Source organism: Hippocampus comes, unplaced genomic scaffold, assembly GCF_001891065.2.
Source record: "Hippocampus comes isolate QL1 unplaced genomic scaffold, H_comes_QL1_v1.1 scaffold83, whole genome shotgun sequence".
In the NCBI taxonomy this organism is placed as follows: domain Eukaryota; kingdom Metazoa; phylum Chordata; class Actinopteri; order Syngnathiformes; family Syngnathidae; genus Hippocampus; species Hippocampus comes.
The window spans coordinates 15,329-42,500 of NW_017805281.1; the positions used below are offsets into that span (position 1 = coordinate 15,329).

At 41.9% G+C, this 27,172-nt stretch overlaps 3 protein-coding genes across 13 annotated transcripts in view; 2 read left to right on the forward strand and 1 right to left on the reverse strand.

The window, feature by feature from the left end:
- inppl1b (inositol polyphosphate phosphatase-like 1b) overlaps positions 1-16,493 on the reverse strand; it is a 30,825-nt gene extending 14,332 nt beyond the window's left edge. Inside the window, exons 1-2 of one of the 5 annotated variants that reach the window (XM_019871204.1) lie at positions 15,646-16,493; positions 817-880 (exon numbers count right to left, since the gene is read on the reverse strand). Coding sequence is in view for 4 of the 5 variants with exons in the window: in XM_019871200.1 (XP_019726759.1) it covers positions 817-880; positions 13,267-13,484 (282 nt within the window). In the remaining variant the exon portion in view is untranslated. Of the gene's footprint in view, positions 1-816; positions 881-3,755; positions 5,399-13,266; positions 13,813-15,645 lie in introns of those variants that run through there. The other 4 variants (XM_019871200.1, XM_019871203.1, XM_019871202.1 and 1 more) reach the window with 4 other exon arrangements.
- Positions 8,263-13,419, forward strand: arr3b (arrestin 3b, retinal (X-arrestin)). 3 transcript variants are annotated; one of them, XM_019871208.1, is made up of 18 exons: positions 8,266-8,425; positions 8,544-8,576; positions 9,500-9,530; positions 9,685-9,745; positions 9,836-9,880; positions 9,957-10,150; positions 10,240-10,299; positions 10,377-10,453; positions 10,524-10,659; positions 10,731-10,815; positions 11,328-11,400; positions 11,492-11,629; positions 11,790-11,867; positions 11,959-11,982; positions 12,063-12,112; positions 12,222-12,225; positions 12,335-12,364; positions 13,313-13,419. In XM_019871208.1, the coding sequence occupies exons 2-17, from the start codon at positions 8,569-8,571 to the stop codon at positions 12,345-12,347; spliced, it is 1,077 nt and encodes a 358-aa protein (XP_019726767.1). In that variant the 5' UTR covers positions 8,266-8,425; positions 8,544-8,568; the 3' UTR covers positions 12,348-12,364; positions 13,313-13,419. The 3 variants fall into 3 exon arrangements, with proteins under 3 accessions (XP_019726766.1, XP_019726765.1, XP_019726767.1); XM_019871207.1 differs by lacking the exon at positions 12,335-12,364 and having other exon boundaries at positions 8,263-8,425; positions 13,313-13,401; XM_019871206.1 differs by lacking the exons at positions 12,222-12,225; positions 12,335-12,364 and having other exon boundaries at positions 8,263-8,425; positions 13,313-13,403.
- Positions 15,102-27,172, forward strand: part of rab41 (RAB41, member RAS oncogene family) — a 12,169-nt gene continuing 98 nt past the window's right edge. Inside the window, exons 1-8 of one of the 5 annotated variants that reach the window (XM_019871213.1) lie at positions 15,102-15,317; positions 17,934-17,992; positions 19,239-19,292; positions 20,219-20,324; positions 21,642-21,753; positions 22,879-22,972; positions 24,004-24,070; positions 24,640-27,172. The exon at positions 24,640-27,172 is cut by the window's right edge and continues 98 nt beyond it. In XM_019871213.1, the coding sequence (XP_019726772.1) occupies positions 15,239-15,317; positions 17,934-17,992; positions 19,239-19,292; positions 20,219-20,324; positions 21,642-21,753; positions 22,879-22,972; positions 24,004-24,070; positions 24,640-24,704 (636 nt within the window). In that variant the 5' untranslated portion in view covers positions 15,102-15,238 and the 3' untranslated portion in view covers positions 24,705-27,172. Of the gene's footprint in view, positions 15,318-17,933; positions 17,993-19,238; positions 19,293-19,590; positions 19,697-20,218; positions 20,325-21,641; positions 21,754-22,472; positions 22,567-22,878; positions 22,973-24,003; positions 24,071-24,639 lie in introns of those variants that run through there. The other 4 variants (XR_002168359.1, XM_019871212.1, XM_019871211.1 and 1 more) reach the window with 4 other exon arrangements.

Here is a 27,172-nt window from a genome sequence, read left to right on the forward strand (position 1 = left end):
AGTTGAACAAAGTCAGTAAATGAAACCATAATAGCAGACCATTTTTTTTCATCTGCTCTCTTTTAAGTTGCGAAAAGAAATTGATCTTTGGTCTGAGCGGTCTGGCTACAAATAGTATTTTGGACCACAAAGATCTGTTGAAACACAATGAAAACAGATTTGAAGTGTAATACGAGACCGGGCCCAAAATATCTCAGTCGATCACTTGGGGGGGAAAGAAAAAAAAAAGAAAAAAAAAGGAAAGCATGCGACTTGCGAGTTAAAGGAGCAAAATCAGGGAGAGGGAGAAAAAAAAATGTGTCTGGGAGCTTTGTATCAATAGCAATGGAAAAAGTGAAGGAGCAACCGAGTTTTCGGTCGTCAGAGAAATGACTGCCAGGGATTTTCTTCAAAATGTGGTGGTCTGTAAAAGGGTTATTTTCGGACAAAAGCCTCAGAATTCACCAAGAGGCTTATTATGTCACACGTGTGCACAGTGCTGTATAACAACAACAATCCATAAGCACATACACCCACCAGTCATTGACCTCGTGTGGGGTAGAATCTGTGACACATGAAAACAAGTCTTCACTGAGCTGCTGAGCTCATCCGACAAGCATGCGGCCACGCAGCGGAGATGCCGTTGGAACAACGGAGCTACTGCGAGGCCACACAGAAATGAAACACAAACGTGTTCCCTGTTCTCCTTACAAAAGGCGTAACAGACCATTGTGTGATGAGAACATTTGTTTTCTTATTTGGCCCACTTTTGACACCGAGGGTCAAGTACGCTGGGGGTGGAGAAATCATGAGAGCGAGGCAAAAGATGTCACCCACCTGGACCGCAAGGAGGCCATCGCCATCGGGGAGGATGCGATATGTATGAACATGGCGTTGGAACCTAGAGAAGAACAAAACAAAGACAAACAATTAGGACCAGATGACATGAAGCAGTGAAAAAACAAAGGAGACTAATCGAAAAAAAACAAGGGCAAATGTGCTCTGTGTGTGTCGCTGATCTGTGTGCACTAAAGTAGCAGTTGTGTGAAGGTTGAGTATTCCTGTGACAGCTATGCTAATTTAGCTATGCTAACCCTAAGCCCGTCTATGGTGTTTCATATTATTTGTTAGCATTTAGCAAGTGGGTTTTTAGTAGAGTGCCAAATAAACGGCGTGCACGCTTTGCCTCTTCAGAGTGAAAACAGGCACCCAGCAATACTTTCAAATGTTCGTTTGAAGAAGTTTAAGTGTGTCCATGTGGAAGGGGTCAAGATAAAGATATAATAGATGTCTAATATCGCTAGCATATTAAGGTTATTGCCGAGTCATTTTTAATAAACATTTTCGGGAAACAATAGCCTCGATTCAGTCAGAAAATGGATGGATGGATGAATATTGTGACAGTAAGTTAAAAATTGCATTGGCAATTTATCCTATTAAGGTAACTGTATATGGTCTCTCTGTTGTATACCGTGGAGTTTCACCACTTGCTGGTAACTCTTGAAAGTACCCTCCACGATAAACAGGAATCAGTGTAGAACAAAAATGCTGTCTATAAATCATGCTCGGGTTTGATTGACACAGTCAGTCATTAACGACTTTATTATTATGGATGTCGTTTGCAGGTAGGGAATGGATATTAATCTATTTTATTTGGACGTCAAATAACAACAGTATCAACACCTGATGTTGTTGTTGTTTTTTTTTAATATGGTATCATGAAAGCCATGTCTGAAATGTATGGGTGGCCTTAGTTAGCTACATAAGTGAAGTCATCTCCATTCAGTATGACGCAATGGAGTTCCACACCACTGGAAACTACCACTACAGTCACAAACACATTGTTAAATGCTAATCTTCCTGGCAGATCTGTACGATTACATTTCTTTGGGGTGATTCAATCCCCCAATTTAGTAAAATGAGAGAATACAAGGGGAAAGGGGGGTCGGGGGGGAGACAAGGGAGCGGTACAGGCGGACCGGCTCAGTTTTCAGGAATGCGTCTGGCGTAGGCTGAGGACCAGTCAGCATAGTGTGGTCAATGGAGCTCCCGCCCTCCTCCAAGGGGCCCGAGGGAAGAAAGAAGCAGTATGATGGGAAAAGAGGAATCTTTTGCCAGCGTTGAAAAGCGTCTGACGTTGGCAGTGACGGTCTTGCTGTTGTCATATGAGTGAAGTCTCCGAATTATTTTGTAATTCGGGTCGGTGTATAACTGGTTTAAAATCTTGACAGTTTTACAAGTGAACGAGCTCCTTTTTTAAAGTAGGGCAGTTTTATGTGGGTCATGTCATGTAGCCAAAAATCTGTGAATGTCAGGTTCAGCAGAATAATACTAGTTAACCCGAATGAAGAAAACATTTTGGTGTATATACAAGTAGATTATTGCATTTCTTTCACCTGAACATTAGACCTATGTTGACTTTGCTAATTATCAGGCTAATCTGAATGTTTGCATGTACCAAAGACGACAAGTATTATTTTCCATAATTGCAACACCGAAAGTAAGTGTAACTGTATACAGTACTTGAAAAATGCAAGATGAACTCACTTCAACATAGACTATAATGAAAAGTAAATGGCGCAAGGTAAACACACAGTTCAGTTAGCAAGTCAACCTCACCTGCGCTAACATAGGCGTTTTGATTGGAATGAATGACAAAGTATACCAACATTTTGGAAACGTTTTTCAAAACGTACATTTCTAAGATCTTTTTCGTCCCTGACACAATAGCACCATTTTGCCTGGAGTCGCACTTGAGTCACAGTCGCAATTCAGGCGAGTTGTTTTAGCTAGTTAGCGCCATCTCAAGACCGCTCAACTTCAAGAGCCAACCTCAACCTGGGATAATGTCACTCATTGACCGAAGACCGTGACTTTGTAAACATAGGTGTTTGAACTGGAATTTGTACCCTCTGGTCATGCTTCAAAACTAACAAATACATTAAACCGGGCGTATTGGGACCGAGCCCGACCGCCCCCCCCCCAAAAAAAATATGAGTCATTTAAAGTTTGTAAAATGATTTCCAAATGATTCTAATTGCCGAATAATCACATTGATATAACACAAACAATGATCTCATGTGAGTTTGAACGTTTTTATAGCTGAACAAAAACACACAACCAAGGATAAACTTAATCCCTCCCTATCATACTAAGATGTTAAATGGTTGTTATGTATAACTTCAACATAATTCCTCGACAAGAATTACTACTTTCCATAGCCAGGGCTTGAGTGGCATCTTGTAGATTTAGGGCATTTAAAAAAAAAAAAAAAAAAAAAAAAAAAAAAAAAAAAAAAGTACAAAAATACACTTGAATGCTTGCAAATTTGTGATTTTTATTTTCCAGCAAAGAGCTGAGAGAGCAAATTAGTGATTTTGTGAATAGGCTGGGTTCATTGTCGAAACACTTTTTGATAACACTATCACACCATTGAGAAACTTTTTTTTTCTGCACTGGATATGTAATGTGAGAGAATTCCATGTACTACATACAGTACGTAATTAAGTTGTGGTTTCATCGCAGTCGACAAATTGTGAGTGAGTCCACCTTTCATTTTGTCTAACCACAGTTTGCTCACACATAGCATTTTGGGTAAATTGTTTACGTTTCGGATTTTGCCTGTTACAACCGTCTAAAAATAGAGCCAATCTTCTGAGCCACATCACATCAAGCTAGATACACTAACGACAATATGCGATGCAACGTCGTCATATACCTGTGCATCATTTTAGGGGGCGCCTGTTCAGGTGATTCTAAGTGTGCGATGTACTCACAGGAGGCACAGGGCATAGGCTTCCGGCACAGATTCACTGTCTCTGACCAGGAAGCTTCCATCTCTCCCGGCTCGTGCCAGCAAGTCCTCTGCGTGCACGCGGCTGATGTCACGGTGATACCATGCTGCCGTCGCCATGGCAACCAATGTTGAGAGTCAGTCTACGGAGGAAAATCCACATGAGGAGAGGAGTATCGGCTGTAAACCGTCCTCAAAGTCTATCACCCTGGGATCGCGTCAATCCAATCGAGAGTAACAAGTTCTTCCCGGGTCTCTGTTTGCTCCCAAAAGCATTGGCCGCATGGAAAATGGGGGGCAAAAAAATGAAATATAAACCCAAGATGGATGTTCAGATGGAGCTCCAGTCGTTCTTGCATAGAGGCTGTTCTGCTTCTTGGCTGCCAGGTGTGTGTTTGCCTATTCCAGTCGCGAGGACGAGGGAAAAGCAGCAGAAACTGCCAACCACAAACACAGGCCCTCCTCTTGTTGTCCCAAAACAAAATCTCCCATTTGCAAACAGGAAAAGAAGCACCAAGAATGGCAAAACAAACAAACCAGGCCTCGTACACACAGACAGACAGAAAGCGCTCACACTCTCCCCAAGAAAAGAGCAACGGCAGACCCGTCCCAGATGCAACTCGGTCAGCACTAAAAGCAGACGGGCAGGCATACAACTAGAATCCAGACTAATTCAAATGATTTCCCAGCTCCGTTGCCATATAAGGGAATAGGAACAGCCTCCAAAATGTTCAACAGATGACTGTACTCCTCGTTTTCCAGAGCCAGATTCCATTTGGATACAGTTTGGTCAGATGTGGCTTCCTCCTCGGATCTCGCTTTTAATGCCGGCGTGTGTCACAAGTGTCCCGTCCTCACTGGCGGGTCGTCCAGTGGTTCAACAGCGTGCTGGCAGAGCAGGCAGGAGGCGAGAGGGGGTGGCGGTTGAAGACAGGAAGAGAACGACCTCTTTGGAGCGTAGCGTCGACGAAGGAGGTGACTCCACATTCCAGATGACAGAAGCCGTAGTCGGGAGCTGAACTTCACCACAGCGGGGTGTGAAAGAGCAGATCACTTCCTCTGCCTCAGGCCCTGCCCTGTCTCTTTCCTGACATTCAAACAGAAAAAAAAAAAGATTTTGCAGATGTGCTGCCTGGCAAGCCCTCACTTTTGTTCACTGCTCATTCAAGGAGTTAATTTATGAATTTGCTTTTTTTTTTAAGTATTCCAAAAGGTCCTCTCCCTAATTACTTTTCACTTTCGGGGAAAATAGCAAGCCAGCATATGGTTATGATCAAGACTGACATTCTTATTTTTTTGCCCGCCTTGAACATTACCCGTTCAGCCCTCCTACTTCCCTCCTTGTTTGCTAGTCGGAGTGCAGAACTCAGTGGGATGCTGCTTGGCTTCATATTTGCTCTTCACACTCGTGCTGTACTCAGCAGAAATGCGGCGACCGCCAACACCGGCCCCGGTAAAACAAAATAGGCAAGGGCCCAAACCAGTGTAAGGTTTTAAGTCCTCTTGGCATTCGCTAGAAAGGCATGATCGTGTGTTCAACCTGCCAGCCTCGCATTGTTTATAATACCATATATCTAGGAAGTGAAGTTGGATAATTTCCTGCGGCATATCAGATGACCTCTTGGAAAACGTTTCAATTCTACTTTGCTGTATAACTGCAAATTTCCTGTATGGATTTCAAATCATTCTCCTGCATTTCTATGATGCAAGATTATCTTAACCAGCCCTGCGCCGTTTAAAAACAAACTGGACTTCAGATGTCAAGTGTGCCCACGCATGCCACAGAATGCCTGGTGTGAATAAAAACAGGGAAGGCAACAAACCTCGGAAGTTGGGATCAACATAATCTGAGTAACCCCGTAAATAAAGTTGAATTGATTTGATTTGCATAAGTAAGGTTTATATTATGGATTGGTTCTCTGATTTTTAAGTTCAGATACCAACTACACTTGCATTACAAATAGCAAATTGTCTCATGGCTTCCCAAATGTCAGCGAGTCGTCATTTAGTGGAATGAATTCACGCGGTCATGTGCTCTATCAGTCTATATGTCGACGTTGTGGCAAAACATGATGTAATTTAGTTGCGGTTTCACTCCCATGGAGGAAGCAGATTTCTAATTTGGGTCTCGAGCTGAGAAAGCGTGGGAAAGACTGGTACGATGGAAACCGACATTTCTGTGGTTTAAATGAGACATTGTTTTATCCAAACGATGTTCATTGTGTTACGCTAACTGGTCATTAGAAAAGACTCCGTCGTCTAGACTCCAGACTTGAGGACACGCTCAAAATCCGGAACCCATATCAGTTCTAATCGTTGTTGCGAGACACACTGGAGATGTACAAGATTAAGATAGTGAGCATCTTTTCTTGAGAGGTGTCGATTTTGACCACGCACAAAAATGTTTGGTCACGAATATTGAACACGTTTAATATTTGAGATTGTCTCATTTTGGACACTGTTACTGGGACAAATCCACTCTAAACACACCTCAGTTGTAAGGATAATCTTCTAGGACAGTCTCATAAGACCTAAAACATCCTTGGTTGGAGAGGGGTGACAAAAACCTCCCGATTGTCTCTCTGTGTATACTCTTAAACGCAACATAAACATAGCTGAGCTTAGGATAGAATGCATTCCTGTTATAGTAACAAAAGGTACATGACCGCCTAAATTCGGCGTGCTGAAGACCGTCCTTACTAAAACAAGGTCATTCCACATGGCTGAAATACGTTGGGAACACCCAGGAAAGTTCACCGTCTAAATTAAGCGTGAACCTAAAACAGCACCAGCTTAACCATAAGGGGATTAAAGGTCGACTTGCATGTGTGACCTCGCGCAAGCACAGCGAGGGAAAGCAAATTCAAGTAAAAGAGCAGGAAGGATAGTCTTAAAAAGACACCCGTTGAATAACACTCATCCATCCCCCCGGAACACAAATATTCTTTTATTTTGAAAAAAAAAAATTGCAACAGATTTCCCAAGATATCTGACGAGACTTGGAAAAGATTGACTTTAAGTTTAGGTAACGGCCTGTCTGCTGTTATCTGGCAAAAAATTTGCTTTGCATAATGTCTGCAAAGTGAAGGCATCTCTTGCTTTCCGAGGCTCCATAAAGGTTCCACATTTCGGAGCCAAAATGAATGGTTTGCCTTCAGGTTTGTGAAATACTTCCTGCTTTTCACTTGAACGCAAAGTGTCCCTTGGATTGAAGATTCAGACCGTATATATCGTCAAGTCTATCCGTTCGACAGTTCAAATGACATTGCCCACTGCGTCTAGATCACTTTAAGCAGCTCTTCAAGCCTTGCCGCGGGATATCGGCTGAAAAGAGGCCAGCATTTTAATTCTCTTCGACTCTCAAGGTGTCAAAATCTTCCACAGAATCCACCTCACTCATTAATCAATCCATTACACTTGGCCCGAAGAAGTGTGAAAATCCGGCGCCGATCCACCCACAGATTTACCCCAATGGCCTTGCGCCATGTGGAACAGTCGACGCTCGGGCGGATCACAAGAGGCGAATGTGTGCCTTGGCGATACCCACCGCGACGATGACATCACTAGACATTGCATCAGCTCGACAATCTAATGAAATACCAAATGCAGATTCTGCGTACGCAAAGATAACAACGTTCACTATTGAGTTAGCAATCTTGTCATTATTGTAGTTGGACTGCAAAAGGGTTAGCGTCCATTAAAAAAAAAGTGTTTTAGACATCGGATTTCTTGATCAAATAAAATTTAACAAAGAGTCCATTACAGTGTGTGTGCTAGGTACACTGGTATACATTTCTGCGATCCAACGACAAAAATGACATTTTAAAATTTGTTAGATTATGAGCAAGAAAAAAAAAAATCACATTCTGACTTTCAACCCTAAACATAAGTGTGTTTTATTTACATTGTGGCTTTTCGATTCCACCGTAATAAACGTCAAACGCCATGGATTGTGGCACTAATTGGCAAAGGGAATTCCACGAGTTGCAGAGTCTCATTATTTTAACAGCTGTGCACCGGCGTTTAATGCGGCCACAGATTGTCAGCGGCTCGGTCAAGGAGCCATCTGTCACTTTGGCTGCCATCACAACCAAATCCAACTAAGACCACTCTGAAGAAGTGCCTATCCTATTCACAAAACAATCTTTGAAGATTAGGCTCTCGGAGTACTTTTAAACTCATCCATAATTGCGATTATTAGAATTACATCTATACATGACCTGTGAGTTGTTGGGGTTTTTTTTTCGTCCGTTTTTATAATTGTTTCTCCATAGAGAAATACTAACAATATAATTTAAGTTATGTGCCACGGAATTCAGCAGCGCAATTAGGCTGCAGAAAATAACCGCGCAACCAACATATCTAAAGAAGAGGATGTGGCTCTTCACCAAAAGGAAGGCCCTGGGCTTTTTCTTTGGAAGTCACATAACTCGGAAATTATTTTTACACCCCGCGAGCACCAAAACCGCCGTGTTGTAATCAATTAATCAGATTGAGTCGAAAACAACCCCTCCTTACAAACACTGTTTTAAGATGACGAGAGGGCTACGGAGGTCAGAGGTCAAACTATAAAGGCGATGGGGAGGGAGCGAGCTACACACTCACACGGCGCACAGTTAACAGACTCACTACAGAGGGAGAAGACCGACAGTGGTGAGTGAGGTGTTTTTCTCTTCTTCATTTAATTTTCTTAGGTCAATTAATTGTCATGATGTGGGGGAGAGAGACTGATATTTGAATTGACTGTTTTTCTCCCCCCCCCTCCATGCAGACAGTATTTTTTTTTCACCTTCAACATGTCAAAGTAAGTATTTTGAGAATAGAATTGTCTCCTGCATACATAGTCATGATTCTGTTTTGAATAATATATTGCATTTTTTTGAGACATTTGAACCAGTTTAAGGATGGATACTGTTTAATTCAAGGAACTAGATGCTGCGCCTCGCTCCACGAAACACAATTCAATACGAGAAGATTCAAGGATGTAACGAATTTAAAATGCCACGATTGAACTTGGTTCAATTCAGTGGGAACCCGATTCGATTCGATATGGCGCAGTTGTGGCTTTTGTCATATTTATGCAATATGTGTGGTGATGATGCTTGGTAGGTTTCCGGTATGCTAAGAGTCTCTGTCAAAAGGACTGAAAACAAACCAAGTCGGCTTCATCCAAGTGAGTCAACATGTTGACTCGTGGATACCGTTGGAATTATGGGGGAATCAAATCAGAAACTTGCGGATTTGATCGCGCGGATAAAACACCTTCGCCGTGTGGCCTATCTAACGCCTTTCGTACATGAATAAATCCTGATTAGAGTGGATCGTGGCAATTTGATTGATCTCGCAGGGCATGTTTACAAAACAGCGGGAAAACTTTTTAACTCGATTATACGGGGCACACAACAGATGAGAAGAACGCGGAGGATTAAGTCTTTGCTTCGTGCTTGACACGAGCACGGAGGATTGTCCTGTAAGGTTATGTCATTTAATAGAAGGGGCGATATAGACAAATCATTTTTTAAAAACTACCAGTTTAACTTTCATTAACCCTTTCTGGGACAGCGGTTACAACAGTGGACAGCTTATCATGTTATTAGGTTACAGGGTGCATGAAAGGGTTAAAATAGGACAGCTCTGCATTATGATATCCGACCAAATGATTGCGATGACTGCATTGATCTTCCTAAAAGTGGATTTAGAATGAGAGTCTGTTTCCCTCTGCTCCAGAGTTTTCAAGAAGACCAGCGGCAACGGACATGTAAGTGGCCTCTGTCAGATAGTTATTATGGAGCACTCTTGGGGATAGGAGTGCCATTGCTTTTTTTTTTTCCCAGCTCCTTAAAATAACTCTTAAAGTCTCGCGACCTGGTGGAGGAGAAACTTTGAAATGCTTGCTTTTCCATTTCCCTCAGATTGCCTTGTACTTAGGGAAGAGAGACTTTGTGGACAATGTGGATTCGGTGGAAGTGGTCGGTGGGTGGCAAAGTTCAGCCTTTCCTCGCACGTACTGTGTAATTTTGTCTCCATGGAGCCTAATGTCGGTTGATCCTTTCTCAATCCCAGATGGAGTTGTTAAAGTGGATCCCTCTGGACTCGATGGGAAAAAAGGTACTTGATTATCACCGGTCTGACTTGCAAAGTTGGCCAGAAGCAGCGCTCTCGATTGCGTCTCTCTCTTTTGTAGTATTCGTATACCTTGCTTGTGCCTTCCGCTACGGAAGTGAGGATTTGGACGTGATCGGGCTGTCCTGCAGGAAAGATATCTGGATAAATCGCGTTCAGGTGTATCCGCCCACAGACGGCAATGCAACAAAATCACCGATGCAGGAATCCCTCCTGAAGAAAGTCGGAGAGCAAGGGTATCCCTTTGCCTTCCAGGTGAGGGAGCGTCTTACTTTCTTCTCAGCTCACGATCGCAACTTCATTTCTTCATCATCTTGCAAATGTCTTGTTCCTCCCGGTCTCAGATGCCAACGAACCTCCCCTGCTCAGTTGCCTTACAACCTGGGCCGAATGATTCTGGCAAGGTACTACAGTTGATGTCTTGATTTTCACCAGTATGTCCCCCGCCTTGAAACTTCACTCCGATGTCCTCCCTCTGCAGGCTTGCGGGGTGGACTTTGAGGTCAAAGCGTACATCGCCAACGAAGCAAACAGCGCTGACGAAACCATCGTGAAAAAGTACGTGTGCCCTGTGTTTCCCAATCAAGACAGTGTCGTGTTAAGTTCACGAGAAACATGTCTGCCTTAGGGACACTTGTCGCCTAATGATTCGAAAAATCCAGTTTGCACCAACCAAAAACAACGCCGGAGCCAAGGCGGACATCACCAAGCAGTTCATGATGTCGGACAAACCCATTCACATGGAAGCCTGCCTCGACAAAGAGGTGGCTGCAAATAACTTTGATTGTAACATTCAGTCGGGTGTAAATTAATCTGATCATGTTCCTCTTTCCAGGTCTATTACCACGGCGATCCCATCACTGTTAGCGTAAAAATCAACAACGAAACCACAAAAGTGGTGAAGAAAATCCAAATCATAGGTGAGCATAAGGAATTTGTCCAGGCTAAACACACATTGACCAGACCGACTCACCATGCATACCAACACCGGCAATCACCGCTCCAGCAGTTTCATTAATCTCTTCGTTTCCAAGGTCCACACTAATTTTGGTCGATCCTTTCTATTTTCTGCCGCAAACGACTACAAGACACGGTCACAAATAATAAAGCCCACTTCATTCATCCCAATATCATCGTTTAGATACCGTACACGATCACCGTACCTTTTTATTCACCATGTACTACCGTGTCACGTACTATGTAAATCTCACTATACCACATCGTACAGTTTAGTGCATACGTATTTTAATTTGCTTTCATGTTTGCGTTTTATTACTCTGCGGGAAGGTCGCAAAGGATAATCGATTTTAGATTGCCTTACCTGGCTAAATCACGGTTAAATAAAATTGAATGTGATCCATGAAGGAAAAGCAAGAAAGCCCAGGTGCAATGCTAATAAATGTATGTTTTGTTTTGGTTTGTTTTCTTTTAGTCGAGCAGCTGACAAATGTGGTGCTGTATTCCTCTGACACTTACACGAAGCCCGTCTGCACAGAGGAGTTTGGGTAAAGCTTGTGCGCACAATCTATTATGCCTAAAAAGGGAAAATATTGTTTCTATCTTCCCACACTGTATTGCACTTTTTTTAACCCAAAGGGAGACAATTAACGCGAACTCCACATTCGAGAAAACCTTCCGAGTGACCCCGCTGCTGGCCAACAACAAAGAGAAGCGCGGACTGTCAGTGGACGGGAGGCTAAAAGACGAGGACACAAACCTGGCCTCCACTACCTTGTAAGAGCTTTGAGCAGAGGGCTTACGCTGAGCTCAGGACAGTCTTTTCATCCTCTTATTGGGTGGCGGAGATACAACGCTGTGTTGTGTCATCCACTTATCAGGTCTTAAGAGCAAATCCTCAAGGTGTAAAAGGTCAACTATTTCCGTCTTCCCACAGGAGTCAAGATAATAAGGAGATGCAGGGAATTCTCGTGTCATACAAAGTCAAAGTCAACCTGATGGTGTCTGGAGGAGGGTACGGTTTCATCGTTTGTCATGTCAATTGATTAAGGCTGTGCCCCATTGTGAAAACCAAGTATTCATTTTATTGTTTGTCTCCACAAAAGCCTGCTGGGTGGCCTTACATCGAGGTACATGCAACTCCGCTTCGCTTCTAAACAAAAATATTTACATCTGCCTTCTTACTAATGTTACCTGACTTGTTTTCTAGTGACGTCACGGTCGACCTTCCGTTGACGCTGATGTCCCCCAAGCCAGCAGGTGAGCTAAGCTTCATTCTTACCATTTTTTTTTAATCGATATACATCACATTTCATTAATTGTTTTTTTGTTTTGTTTTGTTTTTACCCTCCAATGTCGCATATGGCAGAAGTGTAAGTTAACCCGGGCTGAAGGCAAACACATCCATGTTGTATTGTGATGACCGCGATGGGTTGTTTGATTCCTTTTCTCTTGTGTGTTTGTGTATTTTATGAACCACAGCCAATTGGACTAAAGGCCTCTTTAGTTCAGGTGAGGTCATCATCATAGGTGTAGTGCATTCTGCTACAGTGTCAATTTTCAGTTCTGTTTATAGTCAGTGCAACAACAGCTCAACATTCAGTGTATCCATCCATCTAGCTCATGTTTGTAACGATCATACAGGTCCAAAAATAAATGTAATATTGTTGCTTCTATAACACAAAAAAAAAAAACGGTCACACAGTCTCAACATTAAAGGAAGCAGACAGTGTTTTGTAATCGAGAGCACAGTATTTGCCATTGTTGACGGTCATACAAGTGCAGAAAAGTAAGTCTCGTTAGCCCATCAAGTTTATGTAATAAACAGAATTTCTGTCATACTTGTTTAACCAGAGCATAGCAGATACAGTCAATCGCTGCCATTCATGTTGGTCGGGGATTAAGCCTTGCCACGAGGAACCAAAAAAAAAAAACGTACGAATAATGGATACCAACCCTAAAAAATATTTTGAATTGCCAATAGTGTCCATGCCTTGACTAATACTCTAAGTTTAAATCAATCCATGACTACCCTTGCAACTCAAAATGCTTCCATCTCAAATCATCTTTCACCATTAAAATGAATGGAAATGCTATTTTTCTGTTCCAGTCCCACATTGAGCCCCTTCTGGTATATGTGCTTTGGCCACCTAAGGGCAGTATAATAGAGACACAAAAGAAGTTTCACAAGTGACTCGCGAAGATGCAGTGAATGTACTCGTTTTTCATTAGGAGGATAAATAGTCCGAATTTTCTCATGTAATCTGTCTACATGTGTTGCTGCACCGCTTGTGTTTAAATACCCGCAGCTTCAAGAGTACAATTTGTAAAGAGCAAAATAAATAACTCTACATGACAACACAAGGGGCTGTTCGAACACATTTCATGTACAGCCAGATTAACAATTACAGTACCTTGATGTGGACTCCAGAAAGCCTGAACATCCCCATGTGATCACAGAACGGACATCGCCATCGAGCCAATGGATGGATAAGACGTCGCCATGATATAAACAGCAGAACAACAATGGAAGCAGACGGCTGTGAAGGACAAACAACAGGGCCCTCACTTCCTGTGCGCGCACACACTGTATATTCCGAGAGGTATTGCTGTGAGAGCATCTGCGTGACATTTGATAGCTTTGGACAGAAATAAACCCGCTCGGTGTTGCTTTGATTTCTGAAAATGTCTCCTAGTGTAGAACGTGAGATTTTCTTTCAAATTGTTGTGACTATACCCTTTAGCACTACAATGTATAGAGGCAAGTATGATGAGTGAATGTTAACGTGGGAATGAATGCATATGACTGTCTTTCTTCAGCGTCGATTGTAGGAAATTAAAAAAAAAAAGTTTCCTCAGTACCTACCTTGCTGCTTGTTTTCTGTTTACACTGCTACTGTTCCTAAAGGGAATATATTATGGGAAAACTTGATTGTTTGTATATAAATAGTTGGGTCTATGTAGTCCCTGTCCACAAATCAAACGTAAAATTAAATAGCCAAGTCAATTTTAACCTGCCCATATATGAAAATGTCAGTGAGTGAACCGTTCTGTACTTCCGCCCCACGGTTCCGTAACGTATAGTTAAAATTAGTCATTGGAGGGTTCATGCAAGGTACGAAGAGCTGTCGTGAGGTTTGCTGGATGCGCAGATTAGCATTATTTAAGAGGTTTTAACTTCCATGCGAGTGTAAAAATAAGTGAAATATTTAAAGTAGGAGTTTGCGGTGATGAAACTGTTGGCAAAATTTGAACGCAGCCTTGCTCCCCTATTTATCTATCTATCTATCTATCTATCTATCTATCTATCTATCTATCTATCTAAGCGATGGGCAACGTAAATGCTGGATCATCAGTGCTACTGGCGGGAACACATGCTGCGTATGGCTTTAGTCTAAATAAGCACAAAAATATGATTATACATGCAAAATATGTGCTCTTAATATATTATAGATTTTCCATAGTACATTTCTCAATGCATGTTTAAAAGATCCATGAGCCTAAGCCAGTAACAAAAGGTTTGAAGCTGTCAACAAAATAACCACATAATGTAATTTTTTTTGCCAGTGCAAAGGCCTCTCTTGCATAAAAAATTCCATTCAAGGATGGCATGAAGTTGCTGAGCAGCAAGCCAAATTTAAGCGTAAGAACTCATTTTGTGCAATTTTTTTTCACCAACATCACTCAAAATGGTCATTATTGATGTAATGTTTGTCCTGCATATCATTCCAAAAAAATTATTAGGTCTACTCCTGTGGTATAGGCAGTAAACACAATTAAGTGATGTCTGCCATCTTGTGGTGAATAATGATATTACAACTTAGACACGCAGTCGACATTTGCACAAGTGTGATTCAGCACTTGCAGTTTCGCCAATTTTTTTTTCAAATACTTATTGATTATATTATTGTGGGCCAGTTACACTCCCGTCATTGATCTAGCTAGCTAACGATAACACCCATACAAATGTAAACAAATTGACTACCAGATAGCAAAACAAAAGCATCCAGGCTCCAGTCTCAACTTTTTGGACGAATTAAGATTAAAAGTAATGCTAATGATATCATAACAATGATTTACACGCAGTGACTTTAAGCACTGGGACAACGTTCTGTTTACAATAGGGGTCCAACAAACACATGCATTCTGCCAGCTACAACTTGAAGGAAATTGCTGCTTATTTTTCTCCAAAGCCTCATGGTTGCGCTGTTTCACTTTTGTTCGTATGAAGGAGATTAACTAAAAAAAAGAAAAAAAAGCAGAGGGTTGTAGTGAGCGGGTGACGATCAACTGCTGTGCTGAGACTGCTCTCCTCTCTCCAGTCTAGACATCACATCACAACCCAAAGCCGGCTAGTTAGCTGCCTCGTATTTTGTTTGGGCCAAAATGTCGACCACAACCGGCGGTGGGGAGTTCGGCAACCCTCTACGGAAGTTTAAGCTCGTCTTCCTGGGCGAGCAGAGCGGTGAGTTTGGACGCCGTTTGTCGGAGTTGGAGATCGGTAACTGGGATGTGGGGGAGAATCTTGTTAGCAGCCGGCTAACTAGCTGGTCGAGTTTGCTTGCGGCCTAATGAGAGAAAAATAAGAGGTAGTCTTGCACGGCAACAATTCTAAATTTTTGCGCTTTATGGTTTAAAGAAGACGGCAATGTATGTGGACATTTTTTTCCACCTCGAATTGTGATGATGTCATCGGACACTCATAGCTACCGAGTCGCCGTTCACCTTTGAGCCAAATATGATTTCAAATGACATTACCTAGTAGTGGTACGAATTTATAAATGTTGACTTACCCTCAAATGAATGAAGAGGACATTAAGCGTCTTGGTGTGTGTGTGTGTGATTCCTTTCCACCTTGACATCAGTGAATGTGAAAGATAATGGATGGATGGATAGCCAATAGTAGCTAGTAGCCGTTGACTTTCTGCTAAACGAGCGAGCTGGACGTTTTAAGCCTGGAATTCTCTTTTATTGACACTCAAGCTACAGAACTCCCACCGTAATATTAAACCGCAATACTGTGAGATAATATTGCATCGAAGCAAGGACACGTAAGAAGTTAGCTCCCTTTTCACAGCTGGACCTCACTTAGCCACGTCGGCCAGCCGAGGTTAGAATCAGCCGGCCGGCCTTCCTCGACAATTGAACGCCGCAAGACAATGCAGTCGAGAATCAATTGATGATTCTTACGTGTTTATACGCTTTGTTTGTGTATCCGGCTTGGAACACAAAACAATCGGGCTTTGAAGTCATTTGGCTACAATTTGGATATCTTTTTTTTCCGTCCATTTTAGTAGCTCCACCCATATTGCCAACTCAGCGTGTGAGCTCGACAGTTCACAACAGTGAATCCCGTCGGTGTCCACTGAAAAGCCGATTGAGAGTAAATTCAAAATCCTTGATATCTCGTTTAAGGTCCGTGTACTAGTACCTTCTTTGATAACACTAGTAAGACCATTCAGTGCATAAGTATAGCGAATGTGTCAAACTCAAACCAGTGAGTGACGACGTTTCCGCTACTAGTACCACTTTTGGATGACTACTACACAATTAATTTTACTCGTAAGCTACTGTACTACACTAGTAACACAAATAGGTCCAACTAGTAGGCATGCCACGCACTAGTAGCCACCATATCAAGGATGTTTACTAAATAAGCCTTTTGAACATTTACTCAATATATCCGTTTTAAGGTACTTGTGATCGGGTGATATTTTTCCTCACCCACCCAGTAGTAGATCCACTGTGTATTAGTGGAATTTTATGTGCACTACTGCCAATATCTGCACCCTAATACAACAACTTGGGCAGACTACTGTAGTACATGTTACCAACTTGGCAACTCTGTGAACTAGTTGGCAACTGCATTGTCACTAGTACCACTAATGACATACAATTCTACTAGTGCACATCCAGTGCTTCATGAGTAGTATTAGCTAGCAATACTAGTAGTGCACAGGTGTCAACTATCGCACACATTTTCTTCACCTGTAACATCTTTCTACAATTGTGCCCTGATCGTTCCACTAGGGCACAGAAATGTCATGGAGTATTTGAAAAAAATGTCACTAGTAGAAGACAGTTGCTGCTACTGCACTTTTAATTGTTGTTAATTGAGCCTGCCTGTGCACTAGTTGCATACTTGTCTGCATACTACTAGTCAAGTGTTAGATGTTAACTTGTAGAATGTCACTAGTAGGTCTAAGAGCATCCAGTTGTCAACAGTTTTGATTCACTAGTAATTTGTAGTTGTCCTACTAGTATGCCATTGTATGTTGTCAGTTGGCTTCACAGTAAGCTGTTAGAGCACTTGATTAATTATCAAGGGATATTACAATGCTGTACTAGTAACATTACTAGGCCCTACTAGTTGGCATGTCTCAACCCAAAGCCTCACTCTCAAAGAAAATCAAATAAATAGCCGTTGGAGCATTTATTCAACATTCTTGACAGCCATGTACAAGCATGCTCTTTATCTTCACTAGTAAGACAATTGCATTTTTGTTTGTCTCGCTCATAAAAACCTTTACACTAATGCTTTATTTGGGCCTAAAATGGGGTGAGGTTCACATCTTTGTTGAGGGACAATGTGTCTCAACGTATAATTTCAAGGAATTCAGGGATTTCATCATCTACGATCCATAATATTGTCAAAAGTTTCAGAGAATCTGGAAAAATCACTGCACGTAAGCGGCTAGGCCGAAAAACAACATTGAATGCCCATAACCTTCAATCCCTCAGACGACCCTGCATCAAAAACCGACATCTATGGTGTTGTGAAAAAGTATTTGCCCCCTTCCTAATTTCTGTGTTATTTGCATATTTATCTTACACAAAGATTGCAGTTTATCAAACCAATTTTAATAGCACACAGCGACAACCCAAGGACAACAACCCAAAAATTCGTGGACCGCTGATTACTCGAGAGCTGGATCCGTCTCACAGGCCTTGATTTTGCCAACTGTGTCGTGTGCTTTTTACTCACCGTGGTGCTGATTTCCCAACTATGCATGACAACGTTTGGTGCTTGTTTCTTCATAATTGCAAAGAAGAAGCTTGAACTCTTGCGTCTTTGTTGCAGTGGGAAAGACCTCGCTCATCACCAGGTTCATGTATGACAGCTTTGACAACACCTATCAGGTAAATACAAGAGATGGCAGAGTGCAGCGGAAGATAATCTGAATTTGATCCATGTTCCCATCGGAAATAACGGATAGTTTGGAAGGAAATAATCAGTTCCAGATGAATTGCGAGAACACATTGTCGCACAAGTTTAAGGTAATGTTAAGCGCTGTAAATGTTAAACCAATAGTGGAGTCTCTTAACTTCTTGTCTAGTCTTCTTCACGTCTCGCATTCTTCTTGCCTTGACACCCCGTTTAGAGGCAGCTCATTCTTTCAGAATTTAACAGAAAAAAGCCAATAAATGCTGATGCGACCTCCGCCGGCGAACGATTGCCGAATAGACGTGCCGTTTATTCCGGACGGCGACTCATAAATAGCTTTTACAGGCGGTATAAAAGGTGTCTCAATGGAGCTGAGCTGCAGAAGCAAAGGGCTGCTGATTGCATGTGTTACAATTATTGATCAGTATATTATTTGTTGTTTTCAGTTTGCAAGTGAAAAATATGAAAAGAAATTGATTGTTTTGTTTATCCATCCTTGCATCTTCTGTACCTCGGGGGCACAGGTGGGCTGAAAACACTGAGCGTTGTGTTCGTTCTTTTATTCATCTCAAACAAAAATGTCAGCTTTTTCAGAATTAATCTTGAGGCCAGATCAAAAATATGAAAAAAAAATGAGCCACAGGGCTGAATTCAATTTTATATTTAATTGGTCATATTTGCACGACCTGGAAGTTATAGTCACAACCTTCGGTTAGTTTATTGATTTCATGTTTACTTCTCTCAAGGTTAGGCGTGTTACAATCAGTCAGGAACATCAAGAAAATCCATCCATCAACCTTCTTACAATATGGACAGTTATGTATCATATCAAGAACGTGTGACTCTACCACAAATGGACTAGTAGACTTGGGGCCAATATTCATTCTTGTTATATGTGTATATTACGCAGGAATTCTGAGTCAGAAAACTTAGTTTATCCTCTTGGGGCAATTATGTCTCCGTGGACTGATCGTAATGGTTGCTAAGCTAACATCTTTGCTTGTGATCTTGACCAAACCTCAGTGTCACGTAAACACTGTCAATTAAAATCAGGCTCTTCCTTGTAGCCTGTTTTTAAATTTGGTATTTTGGAACAGAGCGTAAAATTGGACAATGAAAAATCTTTTTTTTTTTTTGAAGACTGATGCATCCTGTAATGCTTCTGCTGTTTATATCATGTGTTGCTGATGTCAAGGTTTTGATGCAGTGATTGTTTTGCAGGCAACAATTGGCATTGACTTTTTGTCAAAAACCATGTACCTCGAAGATCGTACGGTAAGCCATATTATCTTCCCTATGTCATTTCCACAACAGGATTATCGAACCTCGTTAGAATGCTTAAAGCATGCTTTGTATAGCACTCACCATTTCCACATGATCGCCCTTTCACATTTTTTTTTTTTTTTGGACCCAATCCTATCGTGTCATCATTCATTTTGCCAGACGTGATCATATTTTCAGTTCCCTTTTTTTTTTGTTTTGTTTTTTTTTTGTTCTCCTTCCATCCTCTGTCTGGGTCACGAAATCCCACCGGTTCCTCACGCGTGCGCATATGCGTCACGGGCGGCCAAAGATTCGGCTGCAGCTCTGGGACACGGCGGGACAAGAGCGTTTCCGCAGCCTCATCCCGAGTTACATCCGAGACTCAGCCGCCGCAGTTGTGGTTTATGACATAGCCAGTAGGTATCACGGCCTTGCCTTGCCTCGCCTCCCTGTCCTCTGCTTGTACGGTACCGTGTGCAAGGGCATACGGTGCAAGAGCGTAACGTGGTGTGGAAACCCCACTGGACACCACCGTGAGAGCGTCTCCCAGCATGGCTGCAAAGCGTTTCACCAGCAGTGCCCAGGGGGGTGTCCACGCTCCTTAGATGCTGTTTATGAGAGGCTGTATTAAATATAAGAGGCTGTTGGAATGAATCACTCAACGTTTCTTCCGATGTCTCTTTGTGGGTTCAGATCCTCTGAATGGGATGTGACTCAAGAATGATTCAGCGGGGTCTCTTTTTTTTTTTTTTCCTTGCATTAGGCTGCTCACCTCCACTTCATCATTTCAATGGTTTCCTCCTCCCCCATTCGCCATTCCTTCATTAAAAACAGCCTGGCTTGCAGTTAGTCTTCTATTCCTAGCTCCCCCTTTCTTATTCTGCTTTCCCTCCCCTCTTTATCTCCATTCTCCCTCCCCGACCGTTCCAACCCCGCAGGTCCGACTCCAGCTTTGGGACACTGCTGGACAGGAGCGCTTTCGTAGCCTAATTCCCAGCTACATCCGCGACTCTACCATTGCTGTGGTTGTGTATGACATCACCAGTGAGTCAGGGCTGTTCACGAACATTCCGTTTTAGGTGCCGAGAGACATTTGAGTTACATTAGGTACACCTGCGCAATCTAAAGTGGGATACATGCATACCCGTTTTTAACATATTTATTGATTTTTTTTTAAAAATATGAGACCACCACGTGATGATGAAAAAAAATCACAATGTCAATTCTGACTCCTATTATAGTGTGTGGCGTATTGCAGATGACCAGCACAGCCCACCACACACAAATTACCATGTGACAGACCCAAGACTGACCTGTGGGGGCAGCACACTCCCAGAGAAGATCAGTATTGCTGAAAAAAGACAAAGAAGAAAAAAATAGGCCAGGCGAAACGCAGTTGTCATTACAAATGACTTTGAGGACATATTATAAGGTGACTTGGCCAAAACAAACTGAGCTATCTCGCAGTGCACGTGGTTTGGCGACGAGTGTCCATAAGATGCAGTCTGTTGGCCAGCAGTTTTGCCGCAATTCATAATTTGAATTGCCGGGCTAAGGGTGTCCAAACGTCACAGATAAGTTTCTGCAATTGCAAAGCCAGCGAGACTCAAGTCAACTTAAGATGTAAAATACAGTACATACTATATCGTATATATACAGTGTATCCTCCTCTTAGACAATTACGCCGTGCTTTTGTGGTTCAATTAAAAATAAAATTATACAATAAATATAATTGTAGGGCACTATAGTATATTCATGCGGCGCCTGATATAAGGTCACATTTTCCGGCCCAAATCTCTGCTGACCACACACATAGTAATCAGATTTATTGTTGGCCCTCTGACAGTTACCTGAGCAAATCCAATAATCGGGCCTTTGATCACAAAGGTGGTTAAAACTTTGCCTGATTGTTGGGATGTGTGTACCCTACTTTGGTGGGATCCGATTCGAGAGCTGTATCGACAATTCTGGAAACTGCTTCATAATGCTGCTTTTTCTTACTGTCAGATCCATTTAACATTCTGCTTATTTTGTGCGTCGAAATCAGGTCACAGAAAATATTCCGAACTATTGCAGTTCTCCACAAATGAAAACAACAGCCACATTCGTGGACATATTGTTAAATGAGCACCTCTCACAGACAGCTCTCGGGTAGATGTTGCCGGTGTACCTAATGCTGTGTCCACTGGGTGTAAGTATTGCTCAGAAGTTGTCAAAGCGACCTTTCCATTTTCCAACTCTTAATACTTTTGCTGACTGACACAAAACTAATACTCGCTTTACTGTAGCTAGAAAATATTGACAGCTCCACGTGTAGCTCGTATGTGTGCGCTGATGTCTGTCATTTCCTTTGACTTTCAGATCTCAACTCCTTCCAACAAACCTCAAAGTGGATCGATGATGTCCGGACGGAGAGAGGAAGTGATGTCATTATCATGCTCGTTGGGAACAAAACAGACCTGGCGGACAAAAGGTGAGTCCTTGTTTTGAATGTGTGGATGTCAGTGATGTCACATTCGAGTGTTGATCTTAATTATTATTTGACACAATTGGGTCAAATACGGTGGAATCAAGCACACTCTGTTCCGGGATGTTGGTCGACTTGTGTTTTGTTCAGACTTGAAGACAGTAGAGGAAGGGACTACTCGTCTCCCACGAAGTTGCGTCAAAATAATTGTAGAATTCTTGTTTTAGCAAAACCTCACAAGGTCCCAGCTGTTCCACTGTAGTTTGTTTTTGTAAACCCTCTGCCACAGCCTGGAATCCCACATTTCCCCCCGTGACAGTGTACCTCATTCATCTTTTTGTTTGTCTTTATGATTTGCCGCTTTGCGTATGATTCCGTACTTTTGTGAATGCTAAGTGCAGTGTGAAAATTAGTAAGAAAGCTTTTTCTCTTTTAATGGTTTCTCCATATCGCAAATGTTTACCTATGGTGAGCAGGCCTGTAACATACCCCCCTCCCCAAGTCCCTCCCCCAGCGCTAAACGGGGCTTCACTGTCTTTTTCTTTGCCTCAGATTTGAGTTATGTTCCTCAGTTTCATTCTGTCATTTTGATTTGATTTCATTTCTGCGTATGTGTGTGTGTGTATGTGTTTGCATGTGTTTTTTGGGATTCTCCACCTTGTCTTCTCCCCACCCACCACCTTCCTACACCCCACCACCACCACTTTTCCCGGGACCGGTGGCAGGCAAGTCTCTGTTGAGGCGGCAGAGAGGAAAGCTCGAGAGCTCAATGTGATGTACATAGAGACCAGCGCCAAGGCTGGCTATAACGTCAAACAGGTTGGTGGCGGCTGGCGAAGCGGCCATGTTGTCCTTTCATTTTCACGGGAGAGTGACTCCTCCGTGTTGTCATTCTTCGGATCACAACTTAATCAATGCCATGAGTCATTTTTCCTGCTAGCCAGCATAGCCTGGTCTTCGCCCTCGCTTTCTGTGTCTGTTATAACCAAAACTAACCTCTCTTCCCTGTCAAAACAAAGACTCAGCAAGCGTTCTTGTCTTTCCTTCCTCTCCTTTCGGGCCTGTCTTCTTTTGCAATGTTTCTCCCTATCCGTACCCACCTCTCGGTCCGCATGGCCTCCACCCGAGCAGACAGATCACCACGGAGGAGGGCGAGCACAGAGCTAAGGAACTGAATGTCATGTTCATTGAAACCAGCGCAAAGACTGGCTACAATGTCAAACAGGTAGAGATGACTCTTTCTCTGGCTACTCACTAACTATGCTGATTTCTGCCCTCCAGCTTCCGACTTTCCTCTTTTGACTCCCTTTTTCACTCACTCTCTTTGTGATCGACACCAAATCACTGCTGTTGGCTTTGTTGTCTTCTCAGTCAAAGGTTACTTAAAATGGAGTCACTGCACCAACGGGGGATTGCGGGCCGTAGGTTGGCATCCGAAAAATAATTTGCAAGAAGAATCATTTGAAAAAATAAATAAATAATCAAATAAATTAATACATACACAAATAAATGTCAACTGCATATGGGCATTGATGTGACCGATACTGCGAGATAAACCAATTATTCCCCAATACTTTTGCTACGGGACAATTCAAAGATCGAATATGATTAGGTATCATGACACAAATCTGATATGCAGGCAAGAATAAAGGAGAGCAAAAGTGTATTAGTATAGAAATAGTGTCTTTTTTTTTTGTACAAAACTTTATTTGGGGGCGGTGTTAGAATATAAAATATATTATTTCGTTGATACAGTAAGTATTGTTATAAGGATTGAAATGTGCTCTTTAAAATGTGACTTTCTTCCTTTGCTAAACTTGACTTGAATAATATGCCGACGGAAATATCCGACTTCACCCGTGTCCGGTTTTCATGGTTCATTTCAACAAAATGTGTTTTGGTAAAGATTGTCTTATTTTCTTCAAATAATTACAACTTTAGTTTCATAATGACTTACTCCACCCAACCAGTTTCAATAGTCATTCTTTTATAACATATTTTTTTCCCCTTAAAAAATATGAATTCAATCATTGCTTTTTGGAGCTTCATCAGTGAGACCGACCTCCGCATAGATTTAGATAATGCCTCCGCCCAGCAAACAGAACTCTGTAATCTCTAACGCATTGCCTGCCAAAATGTGTCTAAAATTTTAAGGTTTTTGTTTCAAATTGTGACTGATGCTGATGTATTTTTCCAATTTGTCTGCATGCTGAGGCATCACATTCTTGGCTAATCCTCATCTCTTTTGTTTCGCAGCTGTTCCGTCGCGTTGCGGCCGCGTTACCTGGAATGGATAGCACAGCGGAGAAAAGCAAAGAAGACAGTATCCTTCAAAAGTGGCATTGGTTCTCAAAACTGGCGTCTGAGCTGTACCTTGGCGGTCCCCAAAATAGTTAGCAGTAAATGATGTCGTGTGCTTACAGCAATAAATACATATGGTAGTTATTTTTAATTGCTTGTAAGGACTATTAAGGGCCTCTCTCTAAATGTTCTTTTGTATTTATGAAATGTAAAAATAAGACTTTCCTTCTATGCAAAATTGTCACCTTAATATATTACGACATACAACTGTAGCCTTGTAAGATTACATTTTATATTGACAAAAGACTCAATTGTGTTCTACTAAAAAAAAAAAAAAAAGAATGTCACTGTCACTTTTTTTTTTTTTCCGGAATTAGGCAACATTTTCATTCCAATGGCACTTCGGCGTACACATGATAATTAAATTGAATTAACATGAGGAATATGAGCGAGTCCTTGGAAAATGTTCTCCTTTGACCCAAAATGTTTGAGAACACCTGTTATAACCTAATGTCTGTTAAAAAAAAAAAAAAGAGAAGCTAATAATTTGCAAACTCATGGCCGGCGTTGCTTAACTTCAACTCCCTTCAGTGATCGACATCAAACTGGAGAAGCAGCCAGAGATGACTGTCACCGAGAGCAGCTGCTCGTGCTAGTACATGACACTCGAATCCAGCCCATCAAGCCTGTCTCACCCCCAACCCTCCCCCCACCACCACCACCACCACCAACAACAACAACAGCTTGTCTCTCAGTCTCTCACCCGGGGAACAAACACTGGAGAGTTAGCGCGTGGATGTGCGTTACTGAAGCCAAACAGAGAGTCCACGTTGAAATCCGAGGGATGCGTGAGCCCATAGGCATTTCTCAGTTTGATGACTTGCATGGCATTTAAAGTATATACATAGAAGCGCAGACTGACTTAGCTAACCGCTTTTTGGGTTATCGCACAAACTCATAATTTCCGTGCTGTGACTTTTTTTTTTTTGTCATTGTTGTCACGTAAAACGACGCGATGGATTGTTTAGGTGACTCCACAAGTTTTTTTGTTTTTTTTTTTTTGTACTGCAAGAGAGAAGTTCTAAGATGGCTGCTTATTTCTTAACTTCTATGTTGTATTTTAAGGAAGTAGAGACAGGATCTTACGAATTGTCACAAACTTCACACTTCAGGTTTTTGCAGCATATTAACACAACACAGCAGGAGGCGTCAATAAGTGTGTAATGAGGCTGCACTATGGAAAGCCATTTGTCATTTATTCTGCATCCTTGCTATTCGGGGTATGGTCCATGTACTAGTACACATTTTAACATCACTATGAAGACAATTTAGTGCACTAATAGAATGACTGTTTTACTAATGTTGTTGGGTTTTTTTCCACTAGTACTGTCATGTTTGACCTACTTGGAAACAATGAAACATTTTTCGTAATCTACTGAACTACTTTATTAATATTACTCTGAACAGCTAGTAAGCATGTGCCACACGCTAGTATCCTCATTATGAAAGATATCAAATAAATGCTCAATTGGTTTTCCACAAAAAAAAGAAATTCCTGTCTACTAGTGCCACTTTTGGCCTACTAGTATGCAGCTTCACCTTACTAGTAAACTACTGTGATGCACTAGGTAAGGACTCGAAAGTCATTAATACTAGTAGTCAACTAGTGCACCGTTTTGCCTCACTAGTAACGTCTGTGTCCTACTAGTTTGCCTAATTTTGTCTGACTAGTGAGGATAGAGCATACTAGTACCGATTGAATAAAAACTTGAGCAGCTTTCCATGAAGTTATCAGAACATTTATTCAACATCTAAACCTTAAGAAAACTACTTGTGCATGACAAACAACAGTTTGGCCCAGTAAGGCAGCATTGTGCTTTACTAGTATGTTTTAATTACATATTAGGAATCCAAAAGTGGCAGTAGTTGTGGAAAAAAATATTACTCGTAAGACAATCGTTTTACTAGTGCAGTGAAATGTCTTACTTGTGAGAACAAAGAACTTGAGATGGATATCAAGGAAATACAAGAAATGCTCAAACAGAAAGATGGTCTTCAGATCTGAAAAAATTTATTGACAAACTTGTTTGTTTTTTTTTTTGTCCAAGCCCTGAGTGAGCAATGCACTCCCAAACCACAATGCCCCCTCCACCACACTGCACTATGTACGTGTCCATCACGTGAGACCCGATTCCAAGCAGTTTCTTCGACGTAAAGCCAACCCGCGTAACCCCAAACTGTCCTCATAACACCCATGAAGCATCAGAATGCTAATTTCACCATACTAACAAGGACGTGAGGACTAAGTTACTCACTAGATAACATTTTCTAACACTCCTGCCATGCCACTGATCCTCCGTGTTGTGTTGATCACACATATCACAGCGCATGCTCGCCATGCAGGATTTTTACGGACGACGACACAGATGCCTTGCTTGTTTTGTTCACCAACGTTGTGCACTGAATCAAGCCACAAATATTGTAAAATAGATGAAAAGGGAAGCCGGCTGGCTGGTTGGTGGCTCGTTGTTGTTTTCTAGAGCCGGTCGAGGAGCGCATGTTCTCCTAAATAAAAACTTACTAACACTCCCGCTGTAAAAATGGCCACTTTAGTCGCAGTATCATTCGCTCTATTGCTATTATTGCTTGTGTAGGACCGTTGTTTTTATGTGATTATTTATTCAGAAACTCGGACATACACCTGAAAATTGTTAGCTTGACCAAAAGTGCAAATGCTGAGGCGCATGTCAAAAAGATGTTTTATTTATTTGCGTGTCTGCCGGGAACCCTCTTCACTCTTTCTTCAAGGCATTGTTGTACAACTAGAAAGGACTTCTTGCGGTATGTTGTCATGGTAACACTGTTTACAGTCAAGGCCGTAAAGGCTACACACACAAACACACAGAGCGAACCACAAACCAATTCTTTAGCCATAGCGTAAATGAACACCTTGGTCCTTCTTAGCTGTCACTGGTTTTGAAAATATGTGTCGACATTTTAAGGAAAAAAAAAAGATTTAGAGCTCTTCTATTACTTGCCACAACTTAATACTCAGCTTTGTGCTCTTCGGAATCGTGTCTGTCCACTTGAACTATGCTGTCTACTCGTGTTTAGCAACGTTGTG